Source organism: Pteropus vampyrus, unplaced genomic scaffold (genome assembly GCF_000151845.1).
Source record: "Pteropus vampyrus isolate Shadow unplaced genomic scaffold, Pvam_2.0 Scaffold58, whole genome shotgun sequence".
NCBI classification, from domain to species: domain Eukaryota; kingdom Metazoa; phylum Chordata; class Mammalia; order Chiroptera; family Pteropodidae; genus Pteropus; species Pteropus vampyrus.
This window is the reverse complement of record NW_011888839.1, coordinates 524,585-548,407: the sequence shown is the minus strand read 5'-3', so window position 1 is coordinate 548,407 and position 23,823 is coordinate 524,585. Positions and strand designations below refer to the sequence as shown.

General features: G+C 40.0%; 1 protein-coding gene and 1 long non-coding RNA gene across 2 annotated transcripts in view; one reads left to right on the top strand and one right to left on the bottom strand.

The window, feature by feature from the left end:
* SOBP (sine oculis binding protein homolog) overlaps nt 1–23,823 on the top strand; it is a 144,036-nt gene that overhangs the window by 89,024 nt on the left and 31,189 nt on the right. Inside the window, 1 exon segment of the mRNA XM_011360691.2 lies at nt 9,342–9,437. Within this exon segment, the coding sequence (XP_011358993.1) occupies nt 9,342–9,437 (96 nt within the window).
* LOC111740106 lies at nt 5,258–6,181 on the bottom strand. Its single transcript, XR_002780460.1, has 2 exons — nt 6,092–6,181; nt 5,258–5,715 (listed from the first exon to the last, which is right to left on the bottom strand). It is a non-coding gene; the product is annotated as an uncharacterized LOC111740106 (long non-coding RNA).

The window sequence follows — 23,823 nt, the reverse complement described above, 5'->3', positions numbered from 1 at the left end:
CAGAGAAGCTGTAGGCATCCCTGTTGTATCTGGACCCTGCTTATGGCACTTCTGTGGTTGCTGGTGGAAGAAAAGAAAGTTAAGTTGGGCTGAGTAGAAAAGCTTTATTACAGATAACAATTGTGACATCAAGGTGTCTGACGGGTATGGCTGCTAATTCAGAATTTATAATCCTTGACCTCAGAATTAGGATTCAAGGACACCATTTGTTTCAGCTTGTGACTCAGCCATCCATGACCACCATCCCTGGGGTATGCCCTTTGAGTTATTTCTTCTGTAAGTAGTGAGAGAATGTGCACTGATTCATCCACATCCTCTCACGTGTTTTCTGGTGTTCAGCTCCCTTTTGCCAAGACCCATATGCGTGTGATGTGGCAGGTCACTATGAAGGGTTTGTTCTGTGACTAGGACACAGCAAGCTAACACTCCTAGGAGGACCCTGACCTAAACCTCTTGTATCATCTTCCCACCAGCTGTGCTCATTAGCCATTGACATTGCTCTGTCTCGATCATTCCTAGTCGTGGAGGGTGTTGTGGTATTGAACGGAGGCTGGTGAACTGGCCTTTGGCTCCCCATAGCCCCACCTTGAAGAATCTCCACAGTTTAGTCAAGTCCAGGGACTCAGTTCCACCAGTTCATTCAAGGGTCTGCATTGCTTTGATGAACTGACTGATGCTAACCAAAGTCACCATCTGCATTTGTATACCAGAATGCCAGGACTAAATGAGATAAGACACACAGACGTCCCTTATAGTCTGTACAGCATCCTCTATGGGATTAATAAAAAATAATATGATAACATTGATAATGCTTTTAGAAATTCACAAAGGAAATTGCTAAAGGATCTGAATAGTTGAGTGAGCTCTGTAGGACATGTCCTTCTGCAGCTGATGGGTTTAGGTGTATAATCAGTGATCCTAGGGTTATTTAATAAGAGGTTAAAGAGGTTGGTTGGTTTTAAGAATTAATTTTATAAATTTTGAAATACCATCTCCTTCAGAATGTGCCGGAGACCTACTGACTTGTGCTTGCTTTTTTTCTGGCCTCTCTTTTCCTAGGCTCTTTTTCAGAGCACCCTGCCCCCTTCAGTTATATTTGTCATTAAATACCCGTCTTTCTTAATTGCCTTGGTATATTCAATCTTGGCATGCTAAAACCAAAGAATTATGAAAACCTCCCTTAGTTGATGATATATATATTGTTAAATTAATGACATTAGTATTTTAGAATTATTCCACATTTATTTTATGTAATTTTTTTTTTTTTTTAACACTAGCAGAGAGGTAGTAGATCATTGGGGTTTAGCGTGTGGACTTGGGAGGCAGACCGCCTAGGTTTGAATCCTTATTCTGCCACTTGTCAGCTGTGTGACTTTGTGTAAACTACATAATCTCGCTGTGCTCCAATTTCCTCATACAAAAATGGAGGCTCATACCACCTTGTAAGATTTTGCTTTGGTTTTGTTTGTGTGTGTGTGTTAAATGGATTAGTACGTACGAAGCACTTAGAATGGTGTCTGGTGCCTACGTAAGAGATGTAGGAATGTCAGCCGTTCGTAGGAATCCCTGATAATATCCAGAGCGGTACCTTTATCTGGTTCTAGTGTGTTTCCTATTCCCATTGGAGGCCAGGTTATTTCTAGGGAGACTTCCTGTGGTTAGTAAATCTCCGTAACGTCTGGATCCTTTCCTAGCCTTACAGATGGGGTCCTGGAGGCCCCTTCCAGCCCTTGCCTGTTTCACATTATCTCTAATTTCTCAGGTCCATCATGAGGTCTGTACATGAAGACATGAGTTCAGCCCCTTCTGCCTAGTGATTTCAGAGAAGAGGAATAAAAAGACCACCTGAAATGCCTAGATTAGGCCAATTATTCGAGCATTTTATAGGCACCCACCAGTAGCAAAGTGGAGTCATCTGTGGTTCCCTGCCTTTTGTTTCCACTCTAGGGTCTCTGGGTAATAGATGCAAATGAATAGTGAAAAAGCCAAAAGGCAAGCGGTGGGTGGAGGCAGGAGGTGGGGGAGGGGAGCAATCAAGGAGCCCAGATAATCCACCATGGATCAAGGGTTCTGGGAAAATCAGAAGCTGCCTGGGATGTGATGGTGGTGTGTGTGACTGTAGCAGAGAATAGAAAAGAAGGCTGTGAGCCCCAGCTGCTGGGCCTTACCTGCAGACCCTTTGAAAAAACAGTTCTTACCAAACAAAGACACTCAGGTGACCTAACAAAGAGCAGTGCAAGATAAATCCAGAAGGGTCAGGTGACCTTATAAAGGAAAAATAGATCAGAAAAATGAAAAGCAGAAACAAGGATTTTCAGAACCACTTAGCAACTGCTCTGATTATTCCAGACACAGCTGGAATGTGCTGGGAAGAGCATGATGTATTTTAGTTTGTGTGGTAGCTGTATTTCAGGCTGATGTGGAATCTGTGGCTGTAACTGTCATGCAGTCCATTAGGGCCCTTGAGTAAGGACAGCCATTAATCAGGCACGAGATCGGCCCCATTGCCTCACGCACTCACAGCTCCGAGTGGCTCTGACCTGACATCGTTTAAGGAGATGCTCGTGGAGGCCATAAACATGATTCGATTCCCATTATCTTCATGTTGCATATTTGTTACCGTTATTCTTTGAAGACTCCAAATTGGATATAAAAAATTTATGATATATATAAAGGTTTGTAGGGAGTGAAAAAATAGCTGCAGCCAATCAGTCCCCCTCATTCATCAGAGATGTGTGAGCTGTCAGAGGAGCCTGAAGAGGTGTAGAGAGAGCCCCTCTGCCTGCTGGTTGAGGAGGATGGAGAAGTAGCAAGAACGTCACTAGGAAAATAGCTTCTCCTTCGGTTCACATGCAAAATGGGCATTTAAATACCTTTTATTAAAAGAACAAAGTAAAATAGCACTATTGCTGGAATCTCATAGTCAGTCTTCAGTGATGAGCTAATGAAAGGGAGGGCAAGGGATTCTGATGCAAAGATGCATAGTAACGTGAATTGAGCAGATGCCTGGATCCACAGATTTGTGTTTCTGAATGCCTGGGGTATCTCCAGAGCAGGGAGCCCAATGCCAGGTGGGAGTCCTCTGTCTAAGAGAAAGAGCTCTACCCACGCTGTGTGCATAGACAGTCCTGCCCACGAGCTGTGCAACTCTCTGTGATCTGTTCAGTGACTTGAATATTTGCAGAGAAACAGCCGATACCGAAGGGGTTTCCATTTGTAGAAGTAGGGAATTCAGAGTGGAGAAAAACAAAAACGCTCTGGGCCCTGGCTTAGGAAAAGCAAAGGGTTAAGGAATCCATTCAATTTATATTGACTGGATTGTTTGTTTTACAAGGTCCTCCGCTGAGCATGGGGACTTCGTCCATAATGCTTGGTCTCTAACCTCAAGCAGTGGTAGGGAAGATAAGACATGAGTCAGAACTAAGATGTTGCACCAAGTTATACCCAGACTGACTTGGGGCACTATAACTAGGTGAGACATCAGAAACAGGGAGCAAGGCACCAGGTTGGTTAATCTAGGAATGGACTTTTGGGGATGAGACAAAGACCAGAGATTAGAGTGACCTTTGTTAGGCAAAGGTCAGTTTAGATGGGAGGCAGAGGAGAGAAACATGTGAGATAAAAGGATTATTGGTTGTTGTCTGAATCAAGGACAAGATTTACAGTGAGGCTAAGACCCTTGTATGTAACCAAATGAGAGGAAAAGTGTTGAGCAGAAGTGCATCGGATAGTCAAGGAAGGTCCAGGTGTGAGACAAGTGTGATCAGAGAACTCTGGCAGAGGCCTGCTGAAACCCAGGGATAGAGAGGACTCCTGAGGTTTAGGGGCAGAACACTTGCCTTTGAGGACTGGAGTATAAGGCAGAATGTCCAGCTGCTAGAGTTAAAGGATAGGAACCCATTCATTCATTCACTCACCATTTATGAAGCCTTTAAAATATGCCAGGAACTAGAGGAGGCTCTGGAGATTAGCAGCTGAATAGAACAGTTTCTGCACTCAAGAACTTTACAGATTAGTGGGGAGGGCAAACACATACATGGTCACAATACAATGTGGTGGATAGAATGGACACATATACAGGAACAGAGGGGCACAGAGCCCAAGTTAGGACCAGGAGGAAGCGGTCTTATATAGCTTCCTAAAGAAGCTGCAGTTTGAACAAAGTCTTAAAGGATGCATTAGAATTTTCTAAGAGAAGTGGGGAAGAGGGGTGGAATCGGATTTTACCCTGAGAAAATGGGGTAAAGGGCAGGAACTCAGTGGAAGGGAACTGGGACTTTAGTCATGAGGAATTGGGCCACCAAGATGAGAATAACTGGGGAGTAACTCAAGCGGAAGCAGTAACTACTCTGCAGGCTTCCTTTTGTTATTCCAGCCCAGGGAATTTCACTGAGAGGCAAAGAAAATGGGCTGACCTTTATGTCAAGTTCACAACACACTGAAAGGCCGCATGTGACAGCGTTGTTTCTTTCTCTCTGAGCTTCCTCAAGAGAACATGTGTACACATTTGACAAAGGAAGGATAGAGCAGAAAATGAGATATCAGAAAATAAAATTCCAAAAATTTTCAGAAGTGGTATCCCTGTGCTTTTATCTTGAATTTTGAAAAAGAAATTCTATTACTTCTGGTTCAAAAAATTATTTATAAAATATAAATTTTTTTCTCTACCACTATTCATCTCTCAGCTTGTTTCTACAACTTTGAGATGCACTATTTCTGATGTTCCCAAGTCTGGTGATGACACCACATGTGTGAGATGACATGTGTTACATCCGCCACAGCTCTGGAAAGCTAAGTCTGGAAACTCTGCAGAACTCTCCCCAGGCAGAACCTTTTCTTGTTTCCAAAAGAAGTTCTGAAATCACAATGACACAGAGGTGTAAACTCCCATTCATTGCAGAGAGGTCTTAACTCTGGAAGCCTGATTACCTTTCTACTTAAATGGCAGCAGTGTTAACCTTTTCATTGAGTCAGAAACATCTCACTTTTCTGGGGTAGGTAAATGGAGCTGTTTTTAGAAGGTTCCACATTTTCTAAAGGAGTCTTCTAGAGGAGGCAGAATGCTGACCTTGCTCGAATATGCATGAGCACCAAAGTTTGGTCCAAAGGAAGAAGTGAACTCTTTGAGGGAGAACGAAAGTCTGCTGTATGGAACAGTCATAATAAAAAAGTGAATTAGGGATGATTCACAGGGAGAGGTGAATACAAAGTTTGTTTAAGCCAGAGATTTTTGAAGTAGAGAGGCAATTAGTCTAAGTTTCTCCCATAATCTAACATTTATTCAAGTGCTAGGCACAACGTGAGAATGGATGCATGACTGTCAGCAAGACTGGGAAATCCCCTTGCAGATTAATTGAAGGATTTTAATTTTTATTTCTATTTTTATGGCAGAAGTGAAGCTGTCTTAGAATAATAGATCAAAAATGCACTTTTGGTCTGACAGTCACATTTGTAGTCAAATACAAAAAAAACAGTTTCCCATTTGCTTTCCTCCAGCTTTGGCACAAATATCTATCATATTAGTCAGAATAAGGCTGTTGAATAAGACACACGGAGAGAGTTAGTTCATCATGATGTGTCTTGACATTCCTTCTGTCAGAACTGGTCACTCCGGAACAAAGTCAGACATCAACACAGGCCTCCTGGCCCCAGTGGATAGCAAGAGCTGGCAGTGGGGTGGTCTGCCTCGAGACAAGCAATTAGAGAAGGCATCATCTGTAGAGAATTTAAGAACAATAGTAAAACCAGCTGAAAGTCAGTCTGTTTTATGTTATTACCATGACTGGTGATTCTGAACGTCTTCAGGGTTTAAACACCCCTCCCTGTAGGGGTTGTCAGCTCCCTTGTCACCCCCACCCCCTTGATACGCCATTGTCGGCCACCCAAAATGGGTAGATGCAGGATAAGGCCCTGGCTTCAATATATAAGAGGTTATAAAACACTGTAGGATTATTCGACATGGAGGGAAAGGGAATTCCTGTGGATTTTGTCTAATGTTGCCACCAAGTTGCTATAGACTGATAACAGAGACCACGCCTACAGAGCACCTACTGTTGAAGATCCAGTGGTAATGAACCGGAGACCATCCTACCTTTGGGAAGCTTACAGTGGAGTGGAGGCAGCCAAAATCACGCCAGCCCACGTAAGGGTGCACGTGTCTAGTCTAAGAGAAAGAGAATGGAGATATTTCACCTGGCTAGAGAGGTTCAGTAAGGCCTTTTTGAGGAAGTGGTCTAGTAGTTCTTCTATGATTATTTGTTATACCAGACACTAAAAATAAATAGAATTTTTTGCCCACAAGGCATTAGTCATGGAATCTCTGGAATCTTTTTTGCCAACTCTGCCAAGGCCTCCTCTTGATACTGGTAGCCACTCTCCTCAGACAGGTGGTTCTCACCCCTGCCTGTATATTACAGTCACCTGAGAGCTTTTTATTTATTTAATTTTTAAAAACACCTATGTTCAGGCCCCACCCTGATCCAATTAAATCAGAGTCTTGGAAAAGTCTGGGGAGGCCGGGAAGAGAGGTCAGACACCAATATGTTATTAAAAAAAAAAAAAAAAAGATTCTAATTGCAGTCAGAGTACAGAACTACTTCCTTAGATGAATGCAATTCTTTTAACTCAGTTGGTAAGAATAATTTTAAATTTTACCTTACAAAACTTCGGAATGCAGAGAATCACTTCGGTGAGAGGGCGCGTGAGTGTGAGTGTGCGAGTGTGCGTGAGTGCGAGTGTGCGTGAGTGCGAGTGTACGTACCCACGGAGGTGATCGTATTGGGTCTCCTTGCACGTCAGGTGCTTTCCGTCTCTGTGGCGTGCTGTGGAAATGCAGCAAATAGTTTCTTAGACTCTGGAATCAAGTTGATTGTCAGAGGCAGACCATTCTGCCAGCACCACATGAGTTTGATGCAGAGGCAAATATGTGGTTCAATAAAGAAGCAAGTTTCTGGCTTTCTCCACTTCCAGTCACCTTAATTCCCCTCTCCTTTCTCTTACACAGCTGCTTTATTTAGCCTCATAAGTTATGAGGCTTTATATGAAATCTTATAGCCCCTTTGAGGAAGCATATTCAAATCTTAGAATTTTTTTGTTCTTTAAAAACATAAAAAACATTGTGAGCACCTTACATGTAAGCGGAATGAATGTATTTTTACCACTAATGTTGAAAATATCCCCAGGCATCTGGTGTGTATGAATGTGTATACATAGTACATGCATAATAAACATATTCTACCTTATGAATATTTATATACAAGATACATATATATTGAACATAGACATACATATGTAAATAGTAGCCCTTGTAAACTATATGCAAAGTGTGTTTCCAAGCATATGTATCAGAGTGCATCAGGAATACGATCAACCTCCACCAAGTTTAGCCATATTTTGAGGTGGCATTTTGTACAGAGTTGTTTATGGTAGGGTCTAGTTGCGATCCATGTATGAATTTTTTTTTCCCCCACCACTTAAATGTTCATTAAGTACCAAGTAAAAGTAAGGCACTGGGCATGGCAGAGTAAGAAAGATAAAATAGACGTTGTTGTCTTTGAGAGACCTATACCTCACGGAGTGGCTTAAAATTCAGTTATGAAGAATCTAACGTCGTCCCTGCCTATTGACATCTCACTGCTTTCTTTAGCTGCCTTTTATTTATATGTTCCACTTTAAAATGGGTCCCATTTAAGGCTATATTTACTTAAACCTTGATGGAGTTGCACACTAGAACTGATGCAGAGAGAAGAAACATCACGGGTTTCAGTGCCTTGATAGCCATTAGACACGACCACTGCTTACACATTTTCCTCTGTCACATATAGTCCAGTCTCATACCTGCATTTTTACTTTTATTCCGATTTGTTAAGGGGGAGGAAAGGAACAATAAAAAGACACCAAATCCCAGAGATGTTCATAAATCTCAAAAATGAAATCAAAACAGAGCATGTGATCTCTCCCCCCACAAACTTCTAGAAACTCAAGTATTAGTGCCAGTGACATTCCACTTCCAAATTCCATCCGTTTCCCACCCTGCAATAAGTAGCAGAAGCCTTTATGGAAACCAAGCTATACATTCTCAAATGTACAAACCACGGATCCCTTTCTAAAATGATAATCTGCAGTCTAGCCGAGGAGCTCTGGGTGATACTTGTCAGCGGGCAGATTTCACTCCATTAGAGGAGGAACAATACATAAACGCTGTCGTCGCTATGCTCATTGTTTTCTCCACCTCAATCCATACATCACAACAGGTAGTTCTCAGCTGTTCCCTTGGTGCCAGACATACATTTTATCTAAAGAGACAGCAGACAGAACTACCTGCTGCTTCCTGTGCGGCTCTCCCTGTGTTTCTCTCCTTTTTCCTACTTCACTTGGGCTTTTTAAATTCAGCTGGCAGGGAGCCAGGAGCTCATCATTTTAATGCAGTGCAAAATGGAATATGCATAATTATATGCAAGCCATATGTGAGGGAGACAGCTCAGCTGTGAATTTCAGGAGGCCAGGAAAGAGAGAGCAGTTAGGGCTAAGATGAGATGAGAGCAGAACAGAGTGCAAGTGTCACCCAAATGAGTGGTTTAATGAGTGTGCTGCAGACACGCCTCCTTTCACCTACCTCTCCCTTCTCTCCAACTCCAAACCAGAAACCGATGAAGATTAGAAAGAGAAGACTGTATGCAAGTGGTATTGCTGATGGGTTCTGTTAATGTCTCCATTTAAACTTCAGCTTTCTTAATTAACAGTGTAGATCAAAATAACCAGTAACTTTTAATGCAGCTTCTTAATTAAATCTATTTTTAACTGCCTTTGATTGAAGAATCATTGTTCTTACTAGATCATTGCTCCTTTCAGATTTTTATTTAAAAATTGAGGGGAATCTCTAATAGTATTACAATGCAAAATATAACTATGCAAATTGCTTTTCTTATGGCCTTGCTATTAGAATTTTTAAAAAGTGCATTCATTATCTAGAGGTTGCTTAAGCATGCCAAAAAGTTTAAACACGTACGTATGTCATATAATCCTAAATGTGCAACTAAAGTCACTGGAAGACTGAAGTGGTGGTAATTTCCAACAAAATTATTTTATTTTGGTTTGCTTTTATCATATTGTTTTAAATATTACCCCACAACGAATTTGCATGTTCAAACTAAACTTCGTAAAGAAACAAAAAATCCCAAATTTTTATATCTAAAAGGCGTACTGCGTATTTAAACAAACTTCTTAATAATGTTGTTATTTCTGGATTCCCGTTTGTTTAATGATCTGAGCTGTTATGCTTTTAGCTTTTTTTTCTTCCATTATTTGTAAGTCCCTAAATAGGCCATTATATTTCCCTTCAGGCTAGAGATGAAGATGGACATGCTGAAAATTTTCCCCAGCAGCACTATGCTAAGGAAACTCCAAGGCTTGCCTTCAAGAATAACTGCGAACTACTTGTAAGAATAATATACTTACAACAAGTCTAGAATGTTACTTTAGCACAGTGAAAAGAGTTTTTGAAAGGGTTTGTTCATTATTACATAATTTATGAAGTATTATAGTTTTTCTGTGTAGAGTACTAAATGCTAATTCTGATATCGCTGAATATTAATTATAAGATCTCAAATTGTTTGCAAATCTTTTATATCTGATTATAGAGCTTGGATGGCCCTGTCTTTATTAGCTTGTTTTGTATAGTAGTTTATAAGCAGCCATTTGGAGAACGGCTAGTAGAGTTAAAAATATAGAGAAAGACAGTTGATACATGTAGCTTGGGAAAAAAAAATCTCTCCCCCACCCCTCCTCCTACTTCCTAATTGTACACTATTTTAGGAGACAACATGGTAATATTTTGTTCTGCTAGGAAAGATAGCAGAGTTAACACGCAGTACTCCCTTTAGAATTCAAGTATTCCTACACTCTCTTGCCAAACTCAATCAGGCACTTTTCCTCTCTCCTATGCAGAAGTCAAAGCAGCGACAGGATGCGGGGATGTTTACAAGTCGTGAGAGAGAGGATATCAGCTGTGACAGGGACTCTGTTCCAACGCAGGGTTAATTTGCTGTTCATTTTAGCATTTACAGCGAGACAAGATGAAAAGCAAGCAGGAATGCCTATTATATTTCTATTAAATGAATCTGTTGGGACCTAATGTTCTTGATTAGCTTTTGAAAATGAGTGCTCCGCAATGCATTTTCTGTTTACCTAAAGTAAACAGAGAATGAATTGTCATTTATTTAGAGATTCAAACACTGCTTTGGAAAATGAAGCGTTATGAGGGATCTAGCTATGTTGTCCCTAAATGTTCTTTTCTTTTCAATTGCATTAAAGCAAAACATTTGCTCCAACTAAATGAAAACACTGAAAGAGAATGAGGATGCTCAGTTGTTACATTTTGAGGTAGTCTCATTTCTGTTTAGTTTTTTGGCCGAACACGGTGCAGCTCTGCCAGGTCTCAGCATTAGGAAATCCCACATGTAACAGTGTTTGGACTTAGCTCTGATACCAACTGTTCGTTTAAAACAAAGTGTCCAAAGAGCAGCAGAAGAGAGAAAAATACAGTTCTTACCCATCCTAGCCGCAGTAGTTAGATGATGACAGCAAGAAACTTCTTTCCCTGCTCCACAGTCTGCTCCGTTACAGTAGCACCACTCATCCCTTGACCGACCAGTCAGCAGGCAAATTCGCTGCTTATAAATGCAATTTTTTTCCCCCCTGAAAATGTAACTCACCTTATATTTTATTATCTTAGGGCTTTTAAACTTCTAGGCCTGCCTCCATTACCTATTTTAAGGAAACCCTTTACTGTCATTTTAATGTTTCACTCCATAACTATGGTTATCCAGCAGAAGACCATATGGGCCATTTAGGCTATGTTTTGGTATCAGAATGCTTTTGGAAGTCGCTTATTACTTTGCAGAGAAATTGTTAAAAGTGATATGCCATATTTGATATTTTTCCTATTTATTAGAAAAATGACTATGCTTGAGTCTTGGTTGTGGTCAGTTTATACTGAAGGAGGTAAAATGTATATGTGAACAGCTTTTCCAGCTATCTTTAGAAAAATTACATGTTTAGTCATTGCTGTGCTTAAACACGATAATGTGTTGGCAGTAGTTTTGAGAGATTGGTGCAATCCTTGTTCTTCTAAGTCACTATTAGAAATGCTTTATTTTGGTCAGCATATTTTCTTGTGATAAAAGATAAAGGAGAATAAAGAGAAAAAGCATGTAAGCTTATTTCTCCACGGAGAAATTTGATTTTTTTCAGCGGCAAGAGAAGCGATGGTGTTTGGCTGATTATGAAACCTTGAGAAGTTATGCTTCGATATGAAAGAGACTTGTTCATTATTAAGAGAGAAATAGGAAGTCCTTGGAGTTTTCTTAGGTTTAGAGCAAATTTTTAAAGAATCCATGAGAGAAGATTGCAAACTCACTCCAAAGTTTTTCTTAGCTTAAGGGTGGTTCTGCCATCTTGCATAGTTTGTTGCAGCAAGAGCAGTTAGTAGTGGTGGTTGGTGGTGGTGGGGGGCGGGGTAGAAAGTGGGGAAGCCCTGTGGGGGTGCTGGAAGAAAGCATTGAGGAGACAGGTTACTTCTAGGCCCAGGTGATTAGGAGCTCATGGCTGGAAAGCTACCCCTCTGGGCCACATATGCTGACAGAAAAGTGTCCTGGCCAGGTAGATAAGACATTGCTTCTGACTTTATTATTGAATATTGACTATCTCTGTCCTATCTCCACACCCCAGCCTCTGCTTCTTGGAAGAGGGAGAAATATTAAGGAACTTAAACGAAAGCAAAGTAAAATCAATGCCTAGAATAAACTACTATGTGTCATCAGAAGGCACTGATAATGAAAGCATTGGCTGATAGAAAATTCTGCTTTGCAACTGTAGATTTCCTGTAGGGTATTGATTATTGCATTTAAATCCTAAATGGTGATATGTGCCTTCAAACTTAATGTACAACACTGATGACTAAATGTTTAGCTTAGTGGCTAAGATTCTTTGGTTGGTGATTGTGCTACAGCTCCCTTGTGCTTTTAATTAATTTTGAAAATGCAAGGCTGTCAAGATGAGTGACAAGTAAAACTTGAGTATTATATGATATATCACAATTCAGTGTGGCCCCATCTACCTCTTTGTAGATAGGTGCTTATACACACACACACACGCGCGCACACACACACACACACCACATACACACAGGGTATTTTACTGGCATATCAAAATTTATGACCAAGGCAAATAACTAAACAAAAGAAACTTCAGGAGATTCACATCATATTAACACCACAGTAACATGGGTATGAGAGCCCAGAAGAGGGAACATTTAGAGCTAGCCATGGGTGACTAGCCTTTGCCCCAGATTTCAACTCCATTGCTGGTCCCTTTACCATTATTGCCTCATCCTTTTGGGACTAGTAGGCCTTCTCATTTCCTCTATTTAAATGCTCATATTGATGGTAGATGTTGGATTAAGAGCTAGAAGAGAGGACCTTAATCATATTATGAGTTGACATCTTCTCATCAGCCAGTACTTTCTTAGTTCTCGAAAGCCAGGTAGGAGTAAGACCTTACGGAACTGTAGCATAAACAGGGTCCTTGGAGGAAGAAGAAGTGTAGCTGGAAGAAGAGGAATGTTGAAAGAGTTTTGGGGCAGAAACCGAAGGCAACCAAGCTTATTCCTCAAGTGTTCTTAGGGCCAGTCCAGAGAACATTACTATATTTGCGACAAAGGTCAAAATACAGTCAAAGAGGCTAAGATGTAGGGTAATTTGTTTGGAAAGAAAGCAGGTTTAGGACGACTGAAAGGGAAATAAGAGAAAGGAAACTCAAGAGGGAAATCAGCCTGCCTCCCTCAGTTCCAGATTCCTAAGTCTTCAGCTAGACAAAGTCCAACTCCCTTTGGCTTTTCCTAAGGCTGTTAGGGATGGGGATTTAGTAGAGGGAGGCAGTGGGAGCCCTCAGCTGGGAGGAGAAGTAAAAATAGCATCAGGGAAGAATTCTTTCTGGTCACTTACAATGCCAGTGTAGGGGGAAGATGAAAACTATTTTAAACTATTTTAGTTTTGTGGCCTTGTGAACAGAGATGGTGAGGAGGAGAGATGCTTAGGTAGTTCTGCTGTGGGCTAATTGGTCCATCTCATTTCCTTGTGCAGACAGACAGGTAGATCACCAGAACTGGATATAGTCCTTCATCAAAACCGCTAATACAGAACTGCTCTCTATTAATGTAGTGTTCAGTTAACAAGACATTATTGAGCATCTTGTATGGATAAAACACTGTACTAGACAGTGCTTGTGGAGGACAAAAAATAGAGTACACAATCCCTTCCCTGAAGGAGCTTACAATTCAGTAGGAGGACTAGGCATATACAGTATTGTAGTCATCAAGAATGTAGACTCTCAGGTCTTTCTGAAAGTTAGAATTGCGCAGAAGCTAGACTTTAATTTACACTGTGTCGTTCTGGTGGTATAGCAAGGACCATGAGCACAAAGGCTTAAAATTTATGGTGACACATCTGGCATCATATCAAATCGAATCCCTGTTCCTCTTGGACCTCTCTGAGCTTCAGATCTTCATCTGTAAAATGTAATAGTAAATGGAAATAACCTCAGAGGATATTATAAGGATTGAAAGTGATGACATATTTAAAGTGCCTGGCACATAGAAACATTCGGTACATGTTAGCTGCTATTATTATGATTCTTCTTATTCTTATGATTGTTATCATTACACAGTGAGTCGTGCCCCAGGAGAGCACCAGCAAAGTTCTGAGGTACAAAGGAGGAACGGATTACTTCCATACGCAGTAATTAGAAACTTAACAAAGGGGGGATAACTTTGATCCAGGCCTTACATGGGTTGGATTTTTGATAGTCAGATCCAGGGTATTAGGGAAGGGGGCATTCCAGGCAGAGGGAAATAGCATGGACGAGGGCAAGGGTATGGGAAGGTACAGGCCAGGTGATCCTCATTTGGCGTCTAAGTTTGCTGGTGGATAGAGCACCTGAAGGATAAGGGTGAGCTACCAGGTCAGCCCATTTGCAGAGGTCTATTTCATGTAAATTTCTAGTACTTCTGTGGATTAAAAAAATTATTATGGAAAATTTCTAACATACGCAAAAGTAGAGTCATGTAGTGAACCCCCACGTACCTATTATTCAGCTTTAACAATGATCGGTTCTTAATCTTACTTCATGTATCCCTTTACCCTCTAGTCACCCACCCCACCCCTCCTTTATTCTGCTGGAGTGTTGCGAAGCAAATGTATTTGTTTGTTGAAACTTTAGCACCCCACTTCTCTGGCTAGAAGGAATCCATTGACATCGGTTAAATTGGGAACTGGCGCTTTGGGAATATGTGTATATGAAACAAGTGGCTCTTAGTTATGCAGTGCACTCTTCTCTCCACTCAGCACAGCCTTGCAAGGCTCAGATAATCAGATCCAGTTTGAAAACCCTTAAGGTAAAAAACACATCGAAGTGCCTGTCATGACTTGAGTCTTCTTTACTCTCAGGCTCCTGGTTCTAAATGTATTTATTTAAAAATAAGATCAGATCTCTTTGCAGTCTAGCCTGCTCATTAGTACATACTAGCTTATCACAATCATGGGGGGCGGGGAGCGGGTAAAATTCTGGATTGCTGTCATTTATTAGCTAGGACTTCCTACTAGATCATGGAGACTTAATGAGAACCCCCTAAAGGTGATAGAAACTGCAACATTTCACTTGAAAATAGACAGGCTTTTCAAAATAGGTATAATTAATTAAAGACCCTCCCCTTACTGAAAGCCAGATTCATGTCTCAGCTCAACTTGAATTCACACCATTTCTTTGATGTTACAGCTGAACAGCATAGGCACTAAGAATTAAAATTCCTGGTGACACAGTTGGACTCCCATCACATCAAATAAAATATCATATTACATATGCGATGTAGTATGCTGCGTGCCAGTTTCTTGACAAAGTAATTCTAAAAGCCCCAAAGTGTAAAATGACCCAGAAAACCCCAGAGACTGATTGCTGTCTAAGGAGAGTGGGCCTAGCCCACCATTTTTTCTACCCACCCTCCAGATTCTTTTAGTCTGGGGCTCCTGCAGTTTTTAGAACTATGATTTGGAAAAACAGAAATTTTCAGAAAGACAAGGACCAGCAAGGGCACTTCCGATAAAGGTGGCAAAGGTACGCTCTCCAGGAATATCGTCTAGACCTTCCCCTTATCCTTATGGAGGAAGCGGATTCTGCTCACGCTGTCCTGTCGCATCTGCACATTCCTTGTTTCCATCTGTGCTGTTGTTTCGCCTTGCTCCCCGCCGGGTCTGCTGCTTCTCCCTCTTTCTTTTCAGCCTCTTGGCTCTCACTGTTGCTGTGGTCTTGTGGTTCAGAGCCTTCTTCTTGTCCTGTACAAAGACCCTCTGTAGACCACCTCCCTTCACTTCCCACTCATGCAAACCCTATTTTAACTCTGTCATTTTAGTTTCCTTTTGGGGGGAGAAATCATTTGGTGGAGGGCTAGAGTTCCCCCAGCTTCTGCCTTGGTGTAAGGACTTTTTCGGGGCTTAGGTACCCTTAATTTGATCAGAGACCCTTGGGATCTGGCAAGAACCCTTTTCCAAGGTGTGGAGATCTTTCCCTTTCTAGTTTCATGATCATTGCACGAGAAGGTCAGAGGCATAATGGTTGGGTTTTCATGCTAGCTTCTCACACAGTACTCACACTGCAGTGGTTCTTAGAGCCAGAGAGAGATATCAAGGACCATGTGTTCTCTAAGAGAGACACTGATGTGGTGGTTTAGAGTGGGCGCCCCACTTCCTACTCTGCAGACCTGTCAGATAGGCAACCTGGGAAAGTTTTTTAACTACCCTGAGCCTCAGTGTCTTTATCAACAAAACGAGGATAAATACAGTACCTGCCTCCTAGTACCTGCCATTTTGAGGAGTAAATGAAATGATGTATGTGAAGCACTTAGTATGCCTGGCACACAGTGAAAGTTTAATAAGTAGTAGCCTTATTACTAATAAAATGGAGCGAGAAGGTGCCATTAGTTTAAATAAAATCTTAAGGCAGTTGCTGGGAGTACTTGCCTTTATTCCCTAACTAGAATCTCTGTCCAATTGGTTTGGATAGAAGCCCATATGTAATAATTTAATTTAGAACAAAGAACTTTAGAAAAGCCCTTGAACATCCATCTAGTGCCCTATTTATGCTGAGAGCACCAGAGATGCCTGTTAGCTGGATAGCAGATGTTGCCGATTTGTGAGGTACTGCAATGTTGGAGTACTTTTCTGAATAATGTAAAGCTTCCAAAAAATAGTATGGTATTGTAATGAAGAGCTTGGGCTCTTGAGCCAGGCTGTTTGGTTCCGATTCAGGAATTTCCACTACTCTACCAGTCGCTGTGCAACCTTGGGCAAGTCATTAAATCTCTCTGAATCTGTGTCCTTGTCTGTAAAATGAGGACAATAGTAGCTATCTAGTGGAATTGGTGAGAGATATAAATGAATGAATACTCATAAGGTTCTTAGAACAGTATTTGGCGAAGAGTTTGCATTTAACCAGTGTTGTGATTATGATCATGATTGTTTCTTCCAAGGTTGCTTACTTTCAAGCACATCATAGGTGACCACTTGGCCAAATTTTCTAGCAACAGATTATCTGAAAGTCTAGAGTATATACATTTGTACCCAAACACTGCAAAATTTCCTTGTGAACAGTGAGGGGGACAAGATACATTAGGCAGATAATTCTTAGAGCTAAGCATTTTTGTAAAAATGTAACTCTCACAGAAGCCTTTATATACAATCCAAGACTTCATCATCTTGCTTTGCCATTCAGTAGTAAAATTGTTAATCTTAGAAATAAACAACCAAAAATATAAATGAGAAGCAAAGGGAAAAAAATGTAATATACACATGGAAATATCTCCAGTAGCAAATGGATGTGGACTCCTGTCAGGGGAAGGAGATGGGAGATCATCCTTTGTGGGGTGCCCCCAAGGTGCCAGCACTGTCCGTGGTCTTTATAGACCCTTTTTTAGACTCTTTAATCTCCATCACTTTAATCTCCATGACTAATCTCCATAAGTAGATATTGTTATTTCCACTTTACAGATGGTGAAATTAAAATTCAAAGATGTCATATTCCTTGGCCCGGGGGAGAAGAGGGGATCCAGTGAGCAGTCACAGAGCTGAGGTTTGACCCACATCTCTCCGGCCTGTGCTCAGGCCAAGACATACTGCCACCTTCCTAGGGTGGGGACCAAACCTGATACATCCTTTTATCCCAGGGCTAGAGAAGGGGTTCAATCTATGTTTGTGAGATGAAGGAATTAAGAACTTAATTCAGAATCACTCTCTCTAACTTCTCTATAGTAACAATTCTTTGGTAGAATTCTGAAGCCAGAAAGAACATCAGTGGGAATATTAGGAAGGAGAATTTATTCAGAAAGGCGTAATTCCAAGTACGTAATAAATTTTAGGCAAAGGAACCAAAGTATATGTTATTTACTTTGGTAGACTGTAGAAAATATATTTTTCAATGTGATTTAAGCATTTGAGTGTATTTTTTTTTTTAACTGAGAGCAATAGATTATGATAAGTGCTAATTCTTCTTTTGAAGATTTTGATTCTTTTTATGATTGGTAAGGCCATTTTAATAAGGCTTGGGATCCTTTGGTTTGGTACAGTTTTATTCCTCGGAGTGAACCGATCCACTACCTTTGAGAATTCTGGCCATCAAGTAGCATACTGGAGTCAGGTGTCCGTCATAATCTCTCTCATTGTTTTAATTGCTAGAAATGAACAATTACTTAAAGTACCAAAGAGAATTTGCCTCTGATGGCTTCATGGAAACTCTAGGTCATACGCCAAGCAAAATCAGAAATTCAGATAGAATATCAATTATCAGTATAAAATTGCACAAGTAACCAGCCAGAACTGATATTAATCATATTCAGTCATGTGCTTGGTTTATGTCTAGAAGAACAAGCTAACAGAAGTCTCTTGGGAAAGGGTATAAAAAATATTTGGAGTTGTGATGAATGATATTTGTGAATAATAAAGGAGGCAAGAAATAGGAGCTAGGGATGGGAGGGTGATAAGGGAATGGCGAGAGGGAATTTTAAAAGGGAAAAAGGAAGATAGAAGCCCATGATTAAGCTGCAAATGAGCAGGTTCAGGAAAACAAGTCTTTAAAATAATTATTTTCTCACTGCATTTGGCTTGAAGTGTCTTTCATAATGGTTTTTTTGTATATTTCCTCCTTCTCCAGTGTGAAGCGTCAGGCTTTCTTGGAGGGCTGTCTTCCTAGCTCCCCCACCCTACTACAAGGCCACATACAATCTGGTGGTGAGACATCCTCTTTTAATTCCAGATGAGGCTTCCTTTGGCTGAGAGCTGCATGCAGTAACATATTCCCCTAGTTTTAGTTCAGGTTTTTACCTAGACTAGAATGAAATGGTTAGTTCTGGATTAGGCATCAGCCACTTGACAAGGTTGAGTGGAGAGCTGGCCTGTGGTTGTCTTGGCTGAGCATTTTACTGCTGTGTACTCTTCCTTCGGTGGAGCTAAAGTCACACCCTAAGCTTAACTATGTGAAATACACTGCTGTTTTAATAGTGTTCAGATCTCAATATAGTTTGGGATCCTTTGAATGGAAAAGTTGATCCTGATTCTGAGATTGCAGTAGGATCTGTTTTACACTTCTTTGTGTGAATAGCGAAAACCTACATAGGGGAAAACCTATAAACATTTTTAAACGTCAAAGCCTGAGATAGGAAGGGAGGCAATTATTTAAATATTGAGCATGTGTTAGGATAAGCTCTTCACATGAAAAATATCCACATTATTAAGATATGTAAAATACTTTGGGGGTCTTCATTACATAGCCATTTCAATCAGTGGTGCTTTTAACTTCTACATTGTCTGATAAATGTGTAAGGACACTCTCAGGGAAGTAAACACCACTTTTGGCTTAGAGAAATATTTATGTATTTACCAGATAGCTTGAATTTTGAAAATATGAACTATCATTGCACATATACACATATAAAATACAATATATGAAGGCAAATTTATCCTATTTAGAAATGTGGATACATATATAAAGGAAAATGAAGATAAACTAGGGCATTACAAAAGTGCTTATCAGCCTATGGCAGTTCATACATCTCAATCATTGATGCAATATTTTTTTCTATAACAATTTGACGTTTACACATGAATACATAAAAATAACATAGAAAATAAAGTTGTAATGAAATTTTTATTTTCATTTTTCCTTAGCATTTGATTTTTAAACAATGCTCTGTCATCAAATCAGCCAAGTTGAAAACTTAGCTGCATCAATGGAGACAGCCAGTCTTGATCATTTAAACCGAAAAGACCTTTTCTCTAGGGATATATTTTCTCTGGTTTATTTGGTCTGAATACACACACATGTATATAAACTTATTGTTTTGTATACATTGCATGAAGACAATGTCTATAAAGATTTAAAACCTTTTTTTAAAATCTAGATATTTAGTGTCAAGGACACATCTCCAAGTGTGGAATTAATGTGAGTAGGTGGTTATGGGGTGTATGTTTGCTGGAGATTTTGAAGACATTTGCCTTTCAATCTCCCAGTGCTGTGCTACAGTCATATGTTGCAGTGCAAGCAAAGTGTAAAGTACGGATCCTTCTCATAAGGAGTTTATAAACTAACTGTGCTTATGTAAACAATGAACTTCCAGTGTATAGTAAAGAACCAGATGGAGTGGTGTGGTGATTAGAGAATAAAAATGCATGCCAAAGCAGCATGTGTGCAATAAGGATGTAAAGGGTCATTTAATGGGGAAGAGGGGGTGGGCTGGAGTCATCAGGAATAGATGCTCAGCGGAGGTGGGGCTGGGGCTGGGGCTGGTCCTTAGAGGGTGGGTGGGGAATGGAAGGGTATCCCAGAGAAAGAGAAGACTATAGGTAGAATGATGGTGAGGGGGGTGAGCAGTAAGCCCATAGGAGGCCAGTTGGGAGACTGCTTGGACTGGCATCACTTTGGGAATAGGGAGAATAGTGTTAATTCAGTAAGTTGTAGTCAAATAATAAAAACAATGAGAGTCAAGCAGCTCAATTTTACATTTGGTGTTTTGGGCTATAGGGGTCTGTATTACGTACCTGAGCCAAGAAGCACTATTATGAAAGCAGGTTGGAGAACGGGAGCAGGGAGCCTTCTAGAAGGCACTTAAAATAGTCCAGGCACACTGTGATGAGGACAAAGTCTTCTCACAGCTGGAACGGCGAGAAAGAGGCTGCAAATGATTGTCCAAAAATATTGGTCATCAAATCTTTATGACCACGTTAATATAAATAACTGGCAAAGATTTCATCTCCAGCCAATTTGCTTGTAAATTTAGATTTTGGATAACAGCCTTAATTGAGTAGCTAGTCATGTGCAATGGAAAAAACAAGATCCAAGTAGGAGCAAGCATCTAAAGTTGAAAACTTTTATGATCCAGAATGATTCAGGAATCAGTGTGATTTAAATTGTAAAAATGTTAACTAGGGGAAAAAATGCCTTCTTAAATTTGGTTAAAGAGGGATGGAATCTCCCTTAACAAGAATGCAATAACCCATTCCCTCACAAAATAGCCCAGAAGAGGCAGTGTAGATAGGTGTCCTGAAATCACACTGGCTTGATCCACTTCCTGGCTATGTGGTTGCTAGCTTTGTGGCCTTGGGAAGGTCAGTTTCTGCATCTGTAAAACAGAAGTAATAGCCGTATACACTATTTAGATTTCCTGTAAAAGCTAAAGGAGATAATACATATAAAGTGTTGGCATGTAATAAGCACTCAATAAAAGGTAACTAATAAGGGGGACAAAATATATCTTTCGTACTCAGCTTTTAAGAGAAAGAAAGAAATGCCAATAAATAAAACTCACATGAGTATTCAGAATCTTTGCTTTTTTAAAAACGAAGAGAAAAATCTTATGATACATAGCTTTTGATCGTATAGACTTAGCTTATTCTTTACCTTCAATGTGTACAGCACTCTAGAAGAAGAATTGGTATTTATCCAGTAATGACCCTAAAGATTTTAAAGACCTTTAACAGAGAAAAAATATTTTATTGAATAGATTGTGTTTACTAAGACAGAATATTATATTAATATAAAATGATTTGGGGGAAAATGTCTTACACAAAAGGGTCTTCTAGTTAATCTCCTAAATTAAATTTCTTATAATCCTACATTCCCTAATTATTCTAACCTGAGCATTTTAAATTCCACTTTTCTTTGGAAAGGAAACACCATCACCCGCTTCTTTGGCCATCTTCTTTGTTCACATGCTGATAAATTTCAGAATATATCAATTAGGCACCTAATTATTTATTGATTTGATAAATCAGTTTTCCTTTGGCCTGATTTAGCTGTCTGGAATACATTTGGGACTTGTTACAGTTGTAAAAATGAAAAACGAAGAAACAAAAATCTAAAATATTGTGAGCAAGATGTCATTTAGTTAACATATAAGCTAGAGAGAGTCTTTCCTGGTTAGAATTCCTCTTTGAAAGAGTCGGGCTGCCCCTACACAGATTATCAAGGTCATGTTCAAGATTAAAATGAGCTATGGGACACTAAATTGCCTATTACAGCAGAAAAACATGCAAACAGAAAATCAGATCTAATGTTTTTATGCACACTCTGATTTTTTCTTCTTTCTGAGCTAATATACCTATTTAGTCTAATTTAGTTTAAGCTTTAGTTATGATTTTTTAAATTACAAAGTATGTGGAGACTGGAATTCTTTTCTTCCATCAGGAGTTAGGGTACACATAAAACGCTCTTCTTTCTTCCTGTGGGGAAGAGCAAGAGTTACATATCTTCCCACTCTCTCTGTGTCTGGTCAGTTTGCAGTAGGGATGCATTTCATGGGGCCCATGGTGGCAACGGTGCCCGCCCCCCCCCCGCCCCGCCGGGAACCAGCAGCCCCACAGTTTCGCATCTAGTGGACGGCTATCATGTCATCAAAGTGTTAGTCCCAGCAAACAATGAAAGTGCAATAGTTTCTTTTTAGATTGTGAAACTAACCATACAAAGTTATTTTTAGATTTGGAAGTACAAGTTTTTAAAAAAAATATGGTTGAATCTACTGTTTTAAAAAAATAACCACAATACATTTTAAGTGTTTGATTGCAAGAGAGAAATGACTGACAGGGCTATTAAGGATGAGATAGTTAGAGCAGAAACCTGGGAATAGGTAAAGGTTCTGGAATCATTTCTCCTTTACTTTCAGCTGCCACCATCACCACCTCTTTGCCTTATTCTGGCCAAGCATTAACGTTTCTTAACTGTTTCCATAGATTGAATAGAGAACTTTGTGTAAGTGCCACACACTATCATGCTTTCCTCAAGGCCCATCGATTCCTTCCATCATTCAGTTAGAAAGCTTTTATTGAGTGCCTACTGTGTGCAGGGCATAAGATCATCTTGGATGGGTACAAAATAAACTACATCTTTACACAATTCCACCCCCGGTTTTTATAAGATTTTTGTACATTTACATACACACACACACACTCACACACATATATAGATATAGACCTAGAGGGATACATATAGAATCATCTTAATAAAGGCTTTGAATAGCAGCTCAAGAAAATACTTACTGTATGAATGAATGAACAAACCATACTGGTGTGGCTCCTTGTTGGCACTCTTCCACAGCCAGCTCAGACTCCAAGGTCTCTCCAGTGTCTAGGGAGCGTCAGAAATGTCTGGAATGCGGCAGCATTGGCTAAGTTGAGTTTCTCTCTGACGCATTTCTGAGCTGTCTGGTTTCTTGGGCAGAATGAATAGTGGCAGAAGATATAGAAGCCACCTATAGGCTCTGAGAACCATCTGTGGCTCTCTCCCTTAACCCTGGCATACCTCGTCCTCTTCCCGACCCCAGTAGCCCAAGTTCATTTCCCAAATGAGAGAGTAGGACCTGGAAAAAATTTTCTCCACATTGTATTCAACTCTCTATATTCGTGTTTATGTTTGAAGTTAGCTACTGGAAAAGGTATCAGATCTAGTCTCAAGGTGTGAGATTTTAAAAATATATTTTTTCATTCTTTTTGAACTATTTAGATTTAGATTTTAAGTGAAGGAATTACTTTGGAAACACAACTACATTCCTAGGTTTAAGCGAGACACTCCCTCTGGCTGGTCCAGGATGGCAAATAGAGCTTCTAGAACACCCCTCTTCCCCACCCCCACCCAACCCCCCACTCAGGTGATTGTCACACAGAATGTCATTGGGTCCAAGATGTGGTTTTCTCTGGAACCCTCATTCCGCTGAATTGGCCCTATAGAATTATCATACTTCTTTTTGAAATAGAACTATGCAAAGTCTTGAATTTTATTACAGAATTTAATATCAATAATTACTTACAATTTAATGAATTTCACTACTTACTTAATTGCTTTTGAGTAGTCCCACTTAACTTATTAAAGAGAAGAAGGACATATTCATTTAATGAGCAGCAGAAGAGTCTTGCCCTCACATCTGCCTACATTCTCTTTTCAATTAATCAATTATAGTCCGATGGTGTGTAATTACACATTAAGAAAGTTATTGGATAGCTCAGCATGCCTGTCCTGGGAGGCTCATGAATATACTAATATAACACACCTAGAAATGACCTGCGCTCGCATCTGCAAATTACACTCATTTCTCTCACTCTTTCTCTCTCTTTGCTAAATTAAGATGAGAGCAGTTCCCATTAACTTTTCGAGTCACATCTAGTCAATGCGATACGGATGGAGAAAGTGAAAAAGAAAGAGTGAAAAAAAAGTAAAAATGGAAGAAAAAGACTTCAT